This window comes from Pogonomyrmex barbatus, unplaced genomic scaffold (genome assembly GCF_055798465.1).
Source record: "Pogonomyrmex barbatus isolate J1 unplaced genomic scaffold, ASM5579846v1 scaffold1, whole genome shotgun sequence".
NCBI lineage: Eukaryota > Metazoa > Arthropoda > Insecta > Hymenoptera > Formicidae > Pogonomyrmex > Pogonomyrmex barbatus.
In genome coordinates, this window is record NW_028297098.1 from 15,510,367 (window position 1) to 15,528,203 (window position 17,837).

The window sequence follows — 17,837 nt, forward strand, 5'->3', positions numbered from 1 at the left end:
ATGGAGTTTTTAGGGTATTCAAGAGTCAATCGTTAGGATTATCTTAAATACATATTTAAGATTTCATAAATAGGTCACAGATATTAATATCTTAAGATGTTATCTTAAAATATTATTTAAGATAGTCTTGAAATGAGAATGAATTATGAATGCTTCTTTTAGATTGCAAAACAAAATGAATTCTAGATTAATTGTTATTATTGTTCTAAAAAACAGATTTTAAAAATTTACAAGTTTAATAATGCATATTTTCAAGCTTGAAAAATTATTATTTTGTAATTTCAAATTATTAATATGATTTATAACTATAGTTATCAAGGTATGTATAAATTTAATATTTTAATTTGAAAAATATAATGAAAAATAATATTTTATCAAATTTATAAAATTATTTGTAAGTTACGAATTAATGACGAGTTGATTGTGAGAAATCTCACCGGATAATGGCATCCAAAGGGTTCAAACGTGTGCAGAAGTGCCAGAGGCGTTGGATTCCTGATCCATTGTATGGCCTGCCAATTTGTAATTATCCATACGTCATCCATTGCGACGATGGTGTCAAGAAATGATATAAAGCCTTCTTTGTGATGCGGCTGAGTAAACCATGCAGCATGATAGAACAGACCGAAAGGCGCCCTATGAATGTGCATCAAATTATATATTTTAAAATGTTAAATAATATTTTACAAAATTTTATAAATAAATTCGATTTTGACGAAATAAATTTTTTTTCTATTTGAATAACTATTTTCTATAGTTTAAAATTCTTACTGTAATTTATTGCAGACATTATTGAATTACGATGTCAAAAGCAAAAAAACACATGAAAATTCTTGTAAAATAAATACATTAAAGTAGAAATTAAAGTAGAAATATTTTTTTATAAAGTAATATTTGCAATCACACGACAAAGATTAAATTATAATCCTATTTTTTTATTACAAGTAATATTCATGTTTTCTTTTATTTATTTCTTTTATTATCAGATTTTATTAATAGATATATAGTTATTTATTGATTATTGGATCAAAAAAATTTTTCAATATATTTTATAAGTATTCTTCAATTATAAGCATTTTTTCTATGAATCTTTATTATATATTTTTTTTCTTCTGACGTCATCAATTCAGAGATATCAGCGGGGAATGATCGGAAGCCTTATATCTTATATTTTATATAAAAAAATAAAAAATCGAAAACTGTGTATAAAAAAGATAACCAGAGAAATGTGAAGATTTAAAAAAATTTATTTTATGACTTTTTTTGTAATCGATGTATAATCGATATGCACGTAGCGCAGATTACTTTACTGACCTATTAGTCGTATAATGCCTCTCGAAGTTCTTAATGAGCATCTTGTATACGCCGTCTGGTGTCGGTGGGTTACTGCAGGCATCTCCCATGGAACATCTACCTCCATTGAGATCTTGCCACATTACCATAGGAACTTCCCACAATCCTGGATAGGATCTCGTGGGACAAGGCGGTATCATACAGTCGTGGAAGAGTTTGTAATCCAACGTGTACGGCCAACTGGGTGGTCGGTTCTCATAGATGGGCATAGAGGAATCATACGTAAAGTTTGTGTCCCAGAGCATTTTAAACATGTTGTTTCCTCCGACCTGCACCGCAAAAACAACGTTATACAGCCATAGTTTGCTCATTTCACTGACGAGTGATGACATTTTTTACGATAGAAATAATTTTTTGTTGAAAAGTATCGTTCTCAGATCATCATTATTATTTTTTATATATTTCTCGAGTTAAAATAAAAAGTTAATTACCGATAAGAAGGGGGCTCTCATTCCTCTGACATCCTCCAACTTGACACCACCGTACGCCGACAGAATTTCGCGCTGCCCAGCAACTTCTCGCGCCCACTTTCGCGCCGAAAATTGCTCACCGAAACTGTGCCTGTTTACGAGAATTTACCGTCATGTCGATTACTCAAGTCGTGAAGAATTAATTCTCACATGGCACAGTGATTCTGAAGTGGTTGACGACACGGTCGGAAACATCGTTTTTTTTTTTTTTCTTTTTTATTTCGAGTTTACATAAGCACACGCCTCTCGTTAGGCCGTCACTTTTGTAAAACGATGATATCGACAGCTGACGCACAAAAGATGGAAATGATTTCGCAAGAATTGAATGAGCATGGTTGTTATGTCATTATGTTACGTGCGTTATGCGCCTCTTATACTTACGTATCTTTTATAAGCGTCACGCGAAAGCAAAATATAGGATAAAAATTCAATCCGATAAAAATTTCCGAACGTGTGTCGAATGTCACTTCGATTATTCAACGTTTAAAGCGAAAGCGACTCGGTCTGTTGATACAATAAGCGTGAGTATGATTTATTAACTTTCTCATTAGCGAAACAAGTTAGCGTTAGTTTCAGGACCAAATGAGAAAAAGGCGATAACTGCTTATCGCCTTCAATGATTTTAATTAATTTACACTCATTCGCGCGTAGGATTAGTGAGTTGATGAGACGAATGATTGTCGAATGAGGATGATTGCTCGAAGTTGAATCGCGTTATTTTACAAACAAGAATAATATGAAAATTTTAGTAAATAACTACTATTCTTATATATCTTTATTCGCAATGTTATTATGATTAATGAACATAGATAGACATAATTTAAAAAAAAAAACATTTAATTCTAGATATTCAATTAATCAGTTCAGTTAATCCATAATCAATATTAAAATATCTTTTAATATCAATTAATATTTTTGTTAACTACTTGAATAATCCAATAATGTAATAAAATAATTGCGAGAGAGATATCAAACGCGGAAGATTGAAAAAGTGGTCTCTCATGTGGAGATATGTAGGACAAATTATTGTAGCAGACATATTAGCAACGAGATTACGTAATCTATCGCGAGGATCGTTGTCGAATAAAATAGAAATAAAATAGAAAGTCACGTGCTACTTCCCTTGCCCTCTAGCGAAAATCGATCCGTCTTAATAACGGGATGGGATTACTTACGAGACTGTGTGGGAAGCAATCTCGTGGCCCGAGGCATAGAGATTTTGAACCTGGCTGTAGTCGGTCCACTCGTGGGACACGTAGAAAGTGGCCGAGATGGGACAGCCGTTGGGGTTCTTTCGTCCCTTCTCGAACAAATCGGCGTAGAGGCCCTTGTTCAGATCGTTCACGGAATCGTCGAAGGTCAGGAGAACGATTTGCGGTATTTCCTCCGGTAAATAGTCACCTGTTTCGTTTCAGGGAAATGGATGGGACACGAGAGAATTGGGATCCGCGCGTTCGAGATCGATGTTGAAACATGTGTGTGAATGTTTGTTTTTTTTTTTTTTACAGATGTAAGTATCGATGTGAAGAAGTTTTTTTGAGTAGGTTTTTTTTTTTTATTTTTTGATATGGCGTGATGTGTGTGAAGATGTATCGGTTAGAGTGGCGCGTGATGGGAATGAGGAACACGGCGAGGCGTGAAAAAGAGAGTAAGAGCAAGAGAAAAAGAACACACAAGGCGTTAGTACACGCGTCATTAGTACACACGACACAGGCGTGTCGTACGCGCCCGGTGAAACTGCAGTTTACCGGTGTGTTACTATCAGACCTCGCGATCCCTCATTCGAGAGACCGTCGATCTCCTATTTGATCAGGATACACTCGCGGTTTCACCGAGTGGCAATTTGCGTTTTCATCGTTCCCCACGGAGGATCCTCTAATTGCCATGGTGCCGCTTTCGAAGGTGGACGGACGCGGTTCTTAAAATAGCATTTAGAAGTTCGCGAGCGTATTTTCCGCGAGAGCAATTCACGGCCGATTTATAAAGATCTAAAAGGCACTCGGTGACACGAAGATCCATTCGAATCGAGCACTCGAGGAGTCAAAGAAACCGAAAGTCTCTCTCTCTCTCTCTCTCTCTCTCTCTCTCTCTCTCTCTCTCTCTCTCTCTCTCTCCTTTCTCGCAGTTAAACTTGATTGACCGAAGAATCGCGGATTTTTCAGAATCTAAAAATCCAAAAAAAAGTACAGAAGAGAAATTTGTTGAAGTATCGGTATAGAAAGAACTCGGAGATCGAGTCTCCCGTGAAATCGACGGAGCTCGCGATTAATCTAACCCGAACCGCACCGAATTGGAGGATCCTTCGCGGGTTCGCGAATCCATTCCCGATTCAACGTCCGCTCGAAGCGTTCTCCAGGAAAGCGGTCGAGTGGACGAGCGACAGTAGAAATCATGTATGTTAACCGTGCGTACACGTGGTCACGATGAAGAAACGATGATGACGATTCGATGCGAGCCCGGCTCCTCCACTTTGGTTAAAGTAGCGCGATGTATGCGACGTATGTCTCCGGTGTTAATTAAACATTGGCATTTTTGCGTCTCGTGATTTTGCACACGAGACCGACTTACGAGACGGTGTGAGACGCCATTTCGTGGCCGTCCGCATAGAGATTTTGCACCTGGCTATAGTCTGTCCATTCGTGCGAGACGTAAAAAGTCGCCGTGATCGGGCAGCCGTTTGGATTCTTACGGCCGTTTTCGAACAGTTCGCTGTACAGGGGTTTGTTAAGATCGTTTACGGCGTCGTCGAAAGTGAGCAGAACGATCTGCGGCGTCTGCTCGTTCGGAATACCACCTGTGCGTCACAGTTGCATTATAGTAGCACGCTACGATACGATCGGCCGAGGCTGTGTCATTCCTCGGTGAAACCGAGAAATATTATTTCTATAATATATGCTTAATGCGATCACGCCTTTCTAAAAATGGAAGCGCGATACCGTAATCGCGATTTCTACGGGGGATTAACGGGATATAAATTAAAAAACGATCACTCCCTTCGAGATAGCGGGTTATCTCCGAGATTCGCTAACGCGCGATCTCGTCGGTATTTTAATATCCCTTTTTTCGTTACCAATTTTTAATAATTGTAAATGTGCCATCTAAAATTAACGCTCCCGTTTTAAGCTCCCGTGATTTCCAATCATAAAATTTGTATAGACCTAGCTTGAAAGTTGAATTAGCCAATAGTCTTCCTCGGGCGATAATTTGCTCGCGAGAACTTCGTAAGGCAACGGCTCTTCGGAAGTTTTTTTTTTTTTCCTAGACATTAAAAATTTCGAAGAAATCTGAATTAAAAGTTCCAGCGGCGATCGTAATCGCGCGCGCTCCCGTTATCCTCGAGTCGCTAAAGTAAGAAAGAAGTTCTCCAGAAGTTATTTCTTCGGGCGAAAGTAAAGCGACATTCAATGATCCGCGCAACGATATCGAAATTTTACGGGCCGCGTTTTACGGGCCGGTAAATAAAGTAATCGAGCGTCGCTTGAGCGTCGCCCGACATGCTCCTTCCGACAATGCAAATTGCTTTCAATTTCGAAGGGCGACGCACGCCGCGAGCGTACACATATATATATATCGGGCGTAGATCTGTTTCACTTTCGAGCGTACTATGTAACATTAAAGGTACGTACGTATGTAACATTAGAGAATCGGAGAAAGTCACGGCGAGGCCGTCTAAACCGTTCGTCAAACTTAACATTCGTGGCGCGCGACCGCCTTGCATAATCCGTGGATTTTTCGCCTGACATTTCGCCGCCTCGTTACGCCCCGGTCCGATTCCCCCCCTCCTCCCCCTCCCCGCGGTTGATTCGATCAACGGAAGGCACGAAATTCGTAGGCGACCTTCGAGAGAGGTCTGCTTTCCAGGACGAGACGTCCCGCTTCCTCGTTTACATTCAGTCGACACAGTCGCCCGGGCTTTCGGCACGCGGAATGCAAACTTTTCCGTCTCATATTTCTCTCGAGCTCGCAGAACGTCATTTCCGGTCTACTTAGCCAGATTAATCAAATTAATCATTTTTTTTTTTTTTTTCGAAAACAAGATTTATAAACTAGTTCGTGGCATCCGTTGTGAGTGTATCTATAAATTTCTCGCGGTGATTCTTTTTCTTTTTTTTTTTTTAATTTACTTCGCTCTTCGGATCCACGAATTCCACGTTCTTCTCCCAGATACAAAGTTATCTCGAATTATTACCAAAGACAAAGGCGTTTCCAGGGAGACTCCAACGCGTTGTTTTCACGATCAAATCTAATTATCATCGATTATTTCGCAAAATTACCTGGTATATCGGCGCCACCGCAGCTGCAATCCGGAAGCAAGCAGACGTCTCTGCGGCATTTCGCCGCCGGTTTGTCCACCTGAGGCGTCGGGTAGATCGGCGCTGGTCTCACCGGGGGATACCGATAGATGTCAACGAATTCCTGCGCCTTCGAGACTATCTCGGTGGACGGCTTTAACGTTGGTCGCGATCGCCTGGAAACGATTAATCGGAGATGATTAAAAGGGAACCCATCGGATCGACACGTTCGGCATGTTGTAAGGAATTCACCGAGAGCGAGTGATCTCAGGTATTTGCGGTATCATCATGAAACTCTCGCTTATTTATGAGTCGCATTATATATACATGAGCTAAATCATGCCCCGTTGAAGAAAGTGAATTGACAATGAACTTACGGCGGTGCAGTGCCCCGGTGGATCTGCTGCGGCCGACCTCGGCTGGAAAACGAAGAGGAGGAGTAAAATTGGAGCGTAAGATAAGATCCGAGGATTTCCGGCGACGGTGAATAAGGAAAATGCTACGTTTACTACGTCGCGCGGAGAAAGCGAGGAACTTAGTTTTACTGAGAGCCGGGCGAAATCGGGTCTCGGCCGACGGAAATCGGCACAGGGCCGTCCTTTTCGTGCCTCGCGCCATGCGCAAATCCGGTGTAACGATTAAGAAAATCGTCCGAGCGAATTCTATGCGAGTCAAAAGATACTCGAACTCGTCCTCGAAATCGCGTGGAACAGCTCGACAAATATTCGGAACGCGACAAAGTTGGCGAGGCTGCTTTGTAAAATGCACTCGTCACGAAGGAGATTCAAATAAAAAAAAAATAAATAAATAAATCTTCCTTCGTACTATTTCATGTCGACGCGCAATTCTCTGACATCTGTTCGTTCTTTGTAGATATAGAACTAATGCCATTTAAGCTTATTGTTGGTTATAAATTCAAACAGGTACCTCGGTGCATTGACGGTGTAAGGTCTGCTGCTCGTGCTGGGGGTCTGTGTGCTCGTGGTCAGCGGTATAAAAGTATCCACGATGACATTCGGCGTTGTTACGTGGACCACGGGATGGCTGAGCACGTTCGTTCTGCACTCGCAAATAAATTAATCGAGTCGCGATGTCGCGTAATTGCACGCTTCTACCGCCTCCGACATACGTCCGAGATCCGTCCTGGATGAAAACCGGCAGGACGGGTACTCTCGAACTGATACAGCGTGCTCTCGCACGCGGCAATACTATTTTTAAATGGTGATAGACACGACAACCTCGAGAGCGATGGCGTGAAAACATCGACACTTTTAGATAATAAGTCGCGACGAGATCTGCGTGACGAGAGAGAGAGAGAGAGAGAGAGAGAGAGAGAGAGAGAGAGAGAGAGGTGCATCCATTAAGGATGCGCTAGGACGAGTGGCACGAGAGAAATAAATTCTTAAAATAACAGCGAGTTCGAGAGAAAGGATTTATGTTTGCCAAGAACAACCGTTAAATATACGTATTGTTGTGTCGCAAAAGAAAACGGGATTCAGATGGGATTAAGATTAATCTATTTGGCGGAAAAAAATGATTTTGCAATGATTTTCCAATAAAATCTCCAACGATAATTATTTGAGATTTAAACGCGATTCTAACGATTATTATATAAATGTGTGTTACATAGGATAAAATCACTTTCGAGTCCTTCGAGTCGCAAGAAAGCCCGTTATTCTAGATGAGCGATATTATTAATAATTAATATCGAGGTAATTTTCTTACCTGAATTGTTGACCATCGGATATGCGGAATTTATTCTTGTTCAGCTGAGCCTGAAACAAGCCATGAAAAAGAGAAATCATTTTTAGATGTATATTTTTAGATGTATGAAATATGTATCTCATACATACCTGATTTTCGTAAATATCATAATCTTGCACGTCGTGATTTAAATTATACTTGTCAGCCTCATTCACGGCGACCTTCTTGGGTTTCTGATATTGCTTCGTGTTTACCTCGCTAATTTTCACGTTTGGTTGCTGCACTGTCTGATTGATGGTATATTGATTGTAATCTATGTAAAACAACAATAAATTTATCGGAATTATAATTAATGAATCCGCAAAAAGTGAAAGTAGACTTTGTTTTGTCAATCATTAATCTCTCACTGTTAGGTTTGCCTGACATTCAAATACGTTATTCAGTAAAAATTGAGCTTTTAAGAAATTTTAAAAAGAATAAAACGCAAGTTGAAACATAAAACATTCCGGATACTTTTTCATTTTTCATATGCTTTGTCCAAGGCTGGCCTTGGAATGTACAACTGCCTAAAATAGTAGATGAAATTTTTTTCTCGAAGTTTATTCTATAGATTTATTATTTTGCCATGCGACATTTCGAAAGTAAAAATTAACAAATTGCCTACCATCGTCCTTGTAAATAGAAACGTCGTCGTCGTAAATCGTGTAATATGGGTAGCTTTGATCTGGATCGCTGTAGTAAGCTTTGGATAAGACGGGCGCCACGGTCGAGGCCAGAGTTTTAGCAAGCCTCGGCGCTTCGGTGGTCGGGACGGGCGTTCTAAAGCGTAAGAGAAAGAAATTAGTAAAGGGGAATAATGCAACAGAAGCTCGATGTTAATTGCGGTGCTTTCACGATGAAATGTGCGGCATATCGGATCACGTTATTACATAAAAAAAAAATTTCAATCAAGGAAGAGAGAGAGAGAGAGAGATATCATCGGAGAGACGACCGATTGCGAGATATAAAAAGTTTCGAGGGGAGAAATCACTCTCTCGTTCAAAATCAAATTAAGACGCCTTACTTCATCGCGACGAAAACCGTTTTCTTTTCTCAAGAGCGTATTTGTAACTTCATTACCAACCTGTAATGAGACTCCGCTTGGGCACGTGCGCTCACCAGGCTATCCTTCTCCCTCTCCTGGAAACAGGCGCGAAATCATAATCTCAGTGAACAACGAGATTCTTGAATTGCCGCATTCACCGCTAATTGATCAAATTCATTTCGACATTTAATGGACGCGTCCGTCGTCTATTCAATGCAACTTTCTATTTGCGTTCCCTCTAAGGAACGTCAATATCCTTGTAATCGTTTATGCATTTGGATTATGCACTGTAGCATTGAATAGCATTGTGACACGTTTCGTTATTAATAAAAATCATTCCGCTACTTGCTTAATCATTTACAATTCCTTCAATCTACATTATGCACAATCCCAAAGTATATTCTATCGGCAAAAGAATCATTTATTCAAGTACATCTTTTTAAATGTTATTTAATAATTTCATAAACCATCCAAGAATTGATTAGGGCCATCTCAAAGGCCGATATAAAAAGATAATTTGCTCAGATCTTGTATTGTAAAAATAATTTCCTCGGGCCATTAAAATTATTATGTAGAATGATCAAGCTTGTTCATAGTACAATCAAAATTTTTTTATATTCTAGCAACGAATTTGAACGTCCTACATTCTTAATCTTGTATCACGTAATATCTCCGGTGCATTTTTTTAATTAAAAAAAAAAAAAAAATATCTCAAATTTAGAGATACCATACAAAATACACGACGATTGTAGTGAGTCAATAAAATTATTTCTAAATTTGTATCGAATCCAATTTTTAGATAGATGAGTCAATAAAATTATTTCTAAATTTGTATCTAACTTTTAGATTTTTATCAAATTTTATCAATTTTTATCAAATTTTATCAAATTTTTAGATACTTCAGCGAAAGTAACAGTTCTTTCCATGAATATCGCAAGATGCATGACTTACCGATATTATATTCCGTCGCAGGCCATCACGGTCACGTTGCACCTGGCCGATCGTCGAAGGTTGTCCACGGTACACTCGTTGCTGCCGATCGTTCTCCACCTCCGAGGCGGGACCGTACTCATCATCGTGATAATTCCTCGAGTGCTGTCGCTGCCTCAGCTGCCTCTCGGTGATCTGCGAAACCGGCGACGACACGGTCGTAACCGTGATCGGCTGCCTCTGAATGGGTCGTTGTTGCTGCTGCTGTTGCTGCTGATCTCGTAACTGTTGCTGTCGTTGTTGCTGCTGCTGTTCCTGTATCGTCTCGAGTTTTGCGGATCTGTGATCGGGACGGTTTTGAATTTAAGTGCGACTGTCTTGGAACTATATGTTTCTTTTTTTTTTTTTTTTTTAAGAAAGAAAAGCCGAGCGCTAATAAATTACAAAATGTTTTGCGCTACGTTTAATTCAACATAGAGAATATAACGCTCGCATATATAAATACATGGTGAGCGACTGGACCTACATCCTCGCACAAGAGTTGCATAGAAATAACATAATAAAGAGAACATAATAAATATCCTCCGCCGAGGAAGAAATGATCGGAATTACAAGTGCCTGCTTTCGTTTCTGTGCCGTTCGAAAACTAACGGAGCTGAACGTATCTGAACGTCCCGCTAAAAATTCTCGCGGGAATGTCGCGTATCGACGATTATGTAGATATATAAAACTGAAGGATTGTCTTGTAGAGATTTTCTTTTTAAATGACAAGGACACCCGGAATCCGAGACGAACAAGTTGAGAAACTCTTTCCCGATTGCCCGTGTACAATGCAACTAATGAGTATCCAGCCTGCGCATTGCTCAACTTCTTGGATTTATGTAACAAGAGACTCAGCTGTCGTTCTTGCTCGAAAAGATCCATTCTCGCATACAAATACGCATTATTTTCATTTACACGTGTAACGAGTGAAACGAATTAATTAACTCCATCACGTATAGCCGCGTGCTCGTCTAATGAGAATATCAACCTGTCGCGGTTGCTGTATACCGTTTACAAATTTTCGCACGTATTATCCCAATCGTAACTCACGAACGAGGCTGAACAACGCAAAAAATACTATTTGATTTTGTAATATTATTTTCTGAGATATACTCACTCGTGGCATCTATTTTTTTCTGTAAGGCAACAATTAAATTTTAAATTAAAGTAATTTATGTTAGAGAGTAATAATAAGAAAACGAAAGTGAAGCCACATGAGAATTTACAGGCGGAACGAAGTGGCCTCTAACAAGCGTTGCTTGTCGTTCGAATGTGCGTTATTTTTTTTTATCGGCGCGTAATACTCGTTGATATTTCTGTTTTTTTTTTTTTTTTTTTTTTTTTTCTATCTCGCGTGCCGAGAGTGCACGTTCGAGGATTCGTGAACGCGAGATGCATTCGAGCAGCCGAGAAAACGCGATCGCGAGGTTGTTCCATCGAAACTAATGGCTCTCTCGCGAATCTCCCCCGCACACCCTCCCAATCCAGTCGCCTTAATCGACCGCGCTGGCGCTGTTTCTCTTTCTTTTCACTCTCACTCTCGCCTTTTTCTCCCATCGGCTGTCGCGCGAGCGTGGGTGAAGCTCGTATGCGCCCGCGCCAGCGAACGCCATTGTTTTGCAACCACGTCGAAAACGAAATCTCACGTGCGGAATGCAACGCGCTACCGTGTCATTTTTGTAGAGAAACACGGTGCGGAGAAGGAAAAACACTTTGCCACGTTCTTATATTTCCATATACACCGCGACAGCGACGTAACTCGCGGGAAAACGCAATTATAGCCTCTAAATAAGACCCATGAGAAAACATCGATGTAAATCTTATTTATAATTGTTGAATATGGAATTAAACTGTTGACACTTGAGAATACCTTCAGGCAGAATATTGATTAGACAAACTCACCTTTCTAACAGGGGATCTTCCTCGACCTCTTTATTGGACGATCCTCCTCCCGGGCAGCCAACGTTTCGTGGCCAGTCGCACGTCTGCAAGTCGTGACTAGAAAAGAAGGCAAAACGATTTGAATTTTTTTTTTATTAGCGATCGTTAACGATCATTAGTTACTTACCGAGCACGGCCTTACACGGCGCGATCACGCAAGTTCTCGCGCCTGTCGTGTCATTAAAATTACATTTGCACGACGCGAGACGTATCATTTCCAATTTCGCCGGTTTTACCGTACGTTATGTCCCTTTATATATATATATATATATATATATATATATATATATATATACACCGTGGCCTTTTTTCGGTTACGCAAAAATTATCCTAGATAGCTCTCTTCCGTTTACGCGTCACGGTAATTAAGATTTATTTACATGCCATAAATAAACGCGCGTGCGACGTAAAGTGCAAAGTTTTTATTTTCAAATTAACCTGAGCATCATCGAGTTTCATGACATAAGTGGTACTTAAAGTATTACGATGCTCAAGAGTGATCGAGCGGCTCTTTCGAGACTCCAATTTCCCCTTTCATCCGATCGCCTAGGTTTTTTCATCGCGCGTGCGGCCCAACGAAATCTTAATTAAGTGGTAAAATGTCCGAGCGTGTGACTCACGCGACTTGAGAGCGTTTCCCGGGAATTCTAGACGGACCCGTTTATCGTCGAGAACCGCATTTGGTGCGTCGCTCCTGGAACCTATCGTCTCGATCTCACCCGTACTTGGATATCGCGTTACCATTAAGTACCTTGGGCAGTATCGGCTAAATCGCGCTCGCGCGGCGAACTCGTTCGCATATCGGTCGAGGCGTGGCCGATCGATTTTTTTCCTCCTCTTCTCCAGGGTTACGCATGTACGTGTACGACCCCCTTTTACCGTGCAAATCCAGACGACCGGATTGAAAGTAATCCAGGATCGTATCCGCCCGCGCGCAGAGGCCGATAGCCGCCAACGTTGGACCCGCTCGCGAGACTTTGAGAGCAAACCGAACAAAACGGCATTCTTACGTTGTCGAGATCGTGCGATCGTATTTAGCTCACGATACGACGGTCCGTCGCGCGCTCTCAGAGGAGGAGCGTAGGTTTTCCGCGGCGTACGGTTTCGGCACGTCGAATTTTTCGATCCGCAATCGCGCGTCCGCCGCGGGAAAGTAAGCGATTTCGTTCGCGCGATGAGCGGCAACAAGCGAGGAGTTCTCTCACGAATCTCGCAATGCAACGCGCTGGGAGCGCGAGACGGGTCGCGCGCATCCGGCACCTAAATGCCTTTGCGTCCGCTCGACAATGCACGCTCGATTCGGCGCGCGCGCGACGGCGGCATCCTAACTCGCTTAATTACCACCCCGCCGCTAATTCGCGAGCCGAATATTAGCCGATCGATCGTCAGAGGCCGCGGGATCGTCGGTCTTTCCACGGTTTTCCTTTTCGCTCTCTTTCTTGGAGAGCTCGATCCCCCCCCCCCTCTTCCTTGGAGCTCCCCCGGTTCCCCCGCCGCTGCTCCAAGACGGTGATCGCAAACGCGGTCGTCAACCCCGCGCAATTATGCGCCTGCCGGCAGAAACTCCGTAACGAGCAGAAGAATTCCTCACGTCGACCATCTTCCATTATCTAGCACGTAATCTCGGAACTCGCGGGATTTTTAGTGCCTCGATGCCGAACAACGCTGGCGCAGCGTTACGTCTCGCAGCGAAATAATCAATGGGAAGCAATGCTTCTTCTAAGCTCTGAGGTCTCCATGCAAATTTTTACAAGAGATTTATTGTCGCAAAAATGTACTAAAGAAACGAAGGCGATTTCCTGTGGGACATTTTCGGTTTCTAAATATCGCTTTGAAGAGAAGCAATTTTTTTCGAAAACAAAAAAACGTCACGTCATCGGGACACTTCCGAGAATCTTAATGCGATTTTCTTTTACCATATTTCTTTGTCGTGTTCCTACTTTCTAATCTTGTACCTGTACATGAGACCGCCCGTGCAGGACTCCAGCAAGGCACCGCCAAAAACGCACACATAATACTGAGTGCAGTCACGTGGATGAGGGTAGTATCCAAATTCCTCGGGGCATTCAAATTCCAAAACTGCTTCATTTCTGCTGGCTCTTGCGCTTCTCGGAGTATTCCGTTGGCATCCTGAAACATGTGGAAAAAGAAAAACGCGTGTCAGTTTAAGTTGTTAACTGGTGTTATTTATCGCTTTAGCGTAACGTGTAATTTCAGTCATTTTAATCAGTTGTCAGTTTGTACTGTTGTAAGGCCAGCAAAACTTCCTTTCGTTTCCCGAATCGCAATTAATTATCACCAGAATGAAAATTCGCGGCTTAAAGCCCCCGCGGGGGATTTCTGTCCGATTATACAATACATATTCGAATCGGACATGCGTTTGATCCTATCGCAGCTTATACGGTCTCTTGCATAGTCTATCCGATCTTAGATCTCCATGGAATTGCGAAATAAATTTTTTTATGCAGCCCGCATTGCGAAACGGTGAAACAAAGAAAGTCATAGCAGTGCGGATTAATGGGCCTTGTGCGATATATAAAACCGACAACGATTGTTATAAGCCTGGCGAAGGTTATTGTTGCTCCTTTTGCAAATCGATAATCATGTGAAATAAGCTTTTGTAATTTCGCTTAAAGTTCAAAGTGATCTTATTATATAAGTTTATAAAAGACTTGTAATAAACGCTGCCTTATTAACGATGCACAACGAGATTCTGATAAATCACTACACCTGTTTATCTCGCTTTTAAAACAACATAATTTAAAATAGCCTTCTACAAATGACCTATCGAAGAATATTATTTTTCGAATGTATATACATATCATTTCTCACTCTATAATTTAGCGGAAACTCCCGTTCTCTTTCTCACGCCAACAATGTGGCGATCAAGAGTCGTGAAACTTAATCAAATGTACCTTGTCCAAAGAACAGAACGATTTTTAATAAGAATTTCCCATTGTCGCTCACGCATGCGTAAGGCTGCGTTTGAGGCTCCGTATCGAAGTTTTATCCTTCTTTAAATACCGCATTATGCATTAAGCCGATAATTTTATCCGGGAGCTCGGAGCATAAATACAGATTCATTAATTACGCGAACAAAGCGTGCGTCAACGTGCTAGAGTGTGAATTATGATTACGATCTATTTATTCCGACGTGGCGTACGCGCAGGGGCCAGTTGAGCCGTGAAATGTCGTAAACACGTTCAGCCTCGAACGAGCGTGACATGATTGCTCGCCGTATATCACCCTGTACCGCCTGTCTCGTATCCCATATGTTGAAACCGCAAGCGGTGGTAAATGCAACGCGCCGACGGATTGCGCAATGGAAAAGTAGCCGGATTTTTGGTCGACCTTGCACTCACGCACACGCGCGATAATGTGTGTTGCTCGGAGTAATATCCAAACTGCAATTTACAAATCGCCCTAACTCTGGGAAAGGATTGGCGAGGTAAACCTCGCTCGCTGCGAGAAACTCTCTCGCGACAGTCTCGCGAGGATATCGGCGAGGTAAGGCTGAAGAACGCGCGCGCGCGAGGCACATGGAAAATGCGTCGCGCGTGGAAAAGCCGTAACAATGCGGAGGCATTAATTTTACCGAATGCGCGTGTATACGCACGCAACGCGCGGAGAGACACGCACGAGGAAAGATACGTGATGCGCGCGTGCGTGCGCGAAGCGCATCTTGCATTCGCGCAATTTCAACAATCAGGCCTCTCTTGCAAGAGGAAGTTCGAGCCGGGCTCTTTCTCGGTGAGGTTTTCCCCTCTGATTATAGAGCCCAGTTGATTAATAAGCGCCCCTGGAAATCGAGATAATTGCGACCTAATGAGAAAATGTGCGGTCGTTACTGGAATAAATATCATCGAGAGTGCGTTTGTGCATTTCGCCCTTTAACCATCGACGGTAAATGAAAAGAAAGAAAAAAAGAGAGAGAAAGAGAAAGAAAAATCGCCGGAGGGCAGAGTTGCAAGAAGGATGTCAGACGGTACATCTTGAAAGATGCTCGCGTCTACCTTTTCCAATTTTCTCGATGGGACACGAACCGAACTGCTGGATTCTCAGTCACGCGACGTAGAGCAACGACAAAAGCGCTATTATTATTACTACTACTCTCGGTGATATTTTCCTTTTCTACTTTTTTTTTTTGCTTTCCAGAAGTCTCCGATGTGCGTGCAATGCGAATTATGGTCGAGGTACGCGTGGGTGCCCAGGTATGTCCGGGTGCCGTTGGATAGAGTTTTGAACACGCACACGTCTACTTCCCATACGCACGTACGATGAACGACGAAATCGTTGTGCAATCATCGTCGGGTATACACAGTACGCTCAGTATACTCTAATGACGAGTAATAACGAATTTACCTGCGCGATATGCGCGAGCGCGAGCGTATTATCGTAATGGTGATTAAAATTAGGTAACCGAAGTGGAAAAATGAGAGAGGGAAAACTCGATCGCTGGGAAGAGAGGGCTCAGGAATGCAAGATTAATTTCCAGAGAATGCGACTAATTAAGCACGCGCGTAGCCGGAATGAGCGGCATACGAGGGAATTAATTACTTCCCCTTCTCCTTCGCTTAATTCATAATGGCGACGAGTTTTATGCGGTATAATGCGAGTTAATGCACTTACGTGAGGTTTACGAGAGTAAAAACGAATGATAACTATTCGCTTTCTGTACAATTTAATTTCTCTTTGCAAGAGTAAGGCACGTCTGTTAAATCTGTCTGTATATACTATCTGTCAAAAAAGTAATAGAAAACAAGATGATTAAATTATTTCAACAAGATATAATACAAAGGAAAAATATAGTTTAGACTTTTTGTTATATATTAATAAAATTTTTTTTAAAGTTGGCCTATTATTTTCTGTTGTTTTATTTGTTCTGTTATTTTTATTATTTAATCGGAAGTGCGTAATACACGCTCGAACTTTTGACAAATAATGCATATCTTCTACAGACGTATGTATTTGCGTACAATTTTTATTATTAATACCGCGAGTGCGTTCGGACTAAAATTGCACGACGGATATCCGGGTGTAATTTATACGCGCGCGTAATTACGCGTTTTCAGCGGGGCGAGATTGTCTTCCTGGCGGCATTGAAGTCACCGGCTGACCGGAGTATTCGGACGCGAAGGTCGCCGGGAAATGCCGGAACGAAGGAAAACGGCAAAAGATTTGAACGGGATATGAACGTCCTCGACCGCGCGAACGCAGAAGGACGGTCGCGTACGCAGCGACTGACGTCAGGGGAATCGATTTCAACGCACGGCTCCAGATCCCGTTCTCTCCCGGCTGTCATCAACACACGGCGGTTGACCTCGAAATCATTCGCTCGCGATCTTGAAAGCGACCGTGAGGTCGCTGTCCTTGCCCGCGAAGCGATCCCAAAATCTTACTCGCGACGATCGAATTTCCGACCGAGGCGTTCCGTTTCCGAGGAATGCAGCGGAAAACGAATATTCCACATTGGATACTTTCAAACATACTTTTACCAATGTTCCATAATATCGTTGGATATCGTGGATATTCGTTAATATTAAAAATTTCCGCTATATATGTAAAATATTTAACGACTATTCAATGACGGCCGTATTTGTATAATTCCTACTTAGGATCTTGCGCTTACATTAATTTTTACGTATTCGAGAAGCTGGTTGGTTTTTCCCTGGTGCGCCTTTCAACTACCTTGTGTATATATGTCCCGGTATTACATAAAGAATTCACACAGCAAACGCAATTTTCCATCGCGTCGCTGACATTTGACGTGGTGGAAGTGGAATTATGCCCCCCGCAAAATATAATGCAACCGAGTATCTGCGGCTAACGACATTCTAGTGCGTTTACAGTACGGTGCATCATCTGCAAATAATACGTTCTAGAAGTGCGCCTGGCGAATAATGCACCGCGACGCGAGAGCGTTGCACCCGGCACGGGGACTAAATGTCAAGCCGAACGCCTCGCATGGACGACGCGTGTCGACCTAGAAATACTCAAATGATGCGTCGCGATTGCTAAAGT

General features: G+C 42.0%; 1 protein-coding gene across 2 annotated transcripts in view; it reads right to left on the reverse strand.

The window, feature by feature from the left end:
• Cda5 (Chitin deacetylase-like 5) overlaps positions 1-17,837 on the reverse strand; it is a 62,447-nt gene that overhangs the window by 1,581 nt on the left and 43,029 nt on the right. The window contains exons 4-17 of one of the 2 annotated variants that reach the window (XM_089073223.1): positions 13,772-13,946; positions 11,778-11,873; positions 9,855-10,173; positions 8,943-8,998; positions 8,484-8,638; positions 7,969-8,132; positions 7,841-7,890; positions 7,043-7,174; positions 6,493-6,534; positions 6,098-6,291; positions 2,999-3,224; positions 1,785-1,914; positions 1,315-1,622; positions 438-636 (exon numbers count right to left, since the gene is read on the reverse strand). In XM_089073223.1, the coding sequence (XP_088929349.1) occupies positions 438-636; positions 1,315-1,622; positions 1,785-1,914; positions 2,999-3,224; positions 6,098-6,291; positions 6,493-6,534; positions 7,043-7,174; positions 7,841-7,890; positions 7,969-8,132; positions 8,484-8,638; positions 8,943-8,998; positions 9,855-10,173; positions 11,778-11,873; positions 13,772-13,946 (2,246 nt within the window). Of the gene's footprint in view, positions 1-437; positions 637-1,314; positions 1,623-1,784; positions 1,915-2,998; positions 3,225-4,391; positions 4,618-6,097; positions 6,292-6,492; positions 6,535-7,042; positions 7,175-7,840; positions 7,891-7,968; positions 8,133-8,483; positions 8,639-8,942; positions 8,999-9,854; positions 10,174-11,777; positions 11,874-13,771; positions 13,947-17,837 lie in introns of both variants that reach the window. The other variant, XM_089073232.1, reaches the window with a different exon arrangement.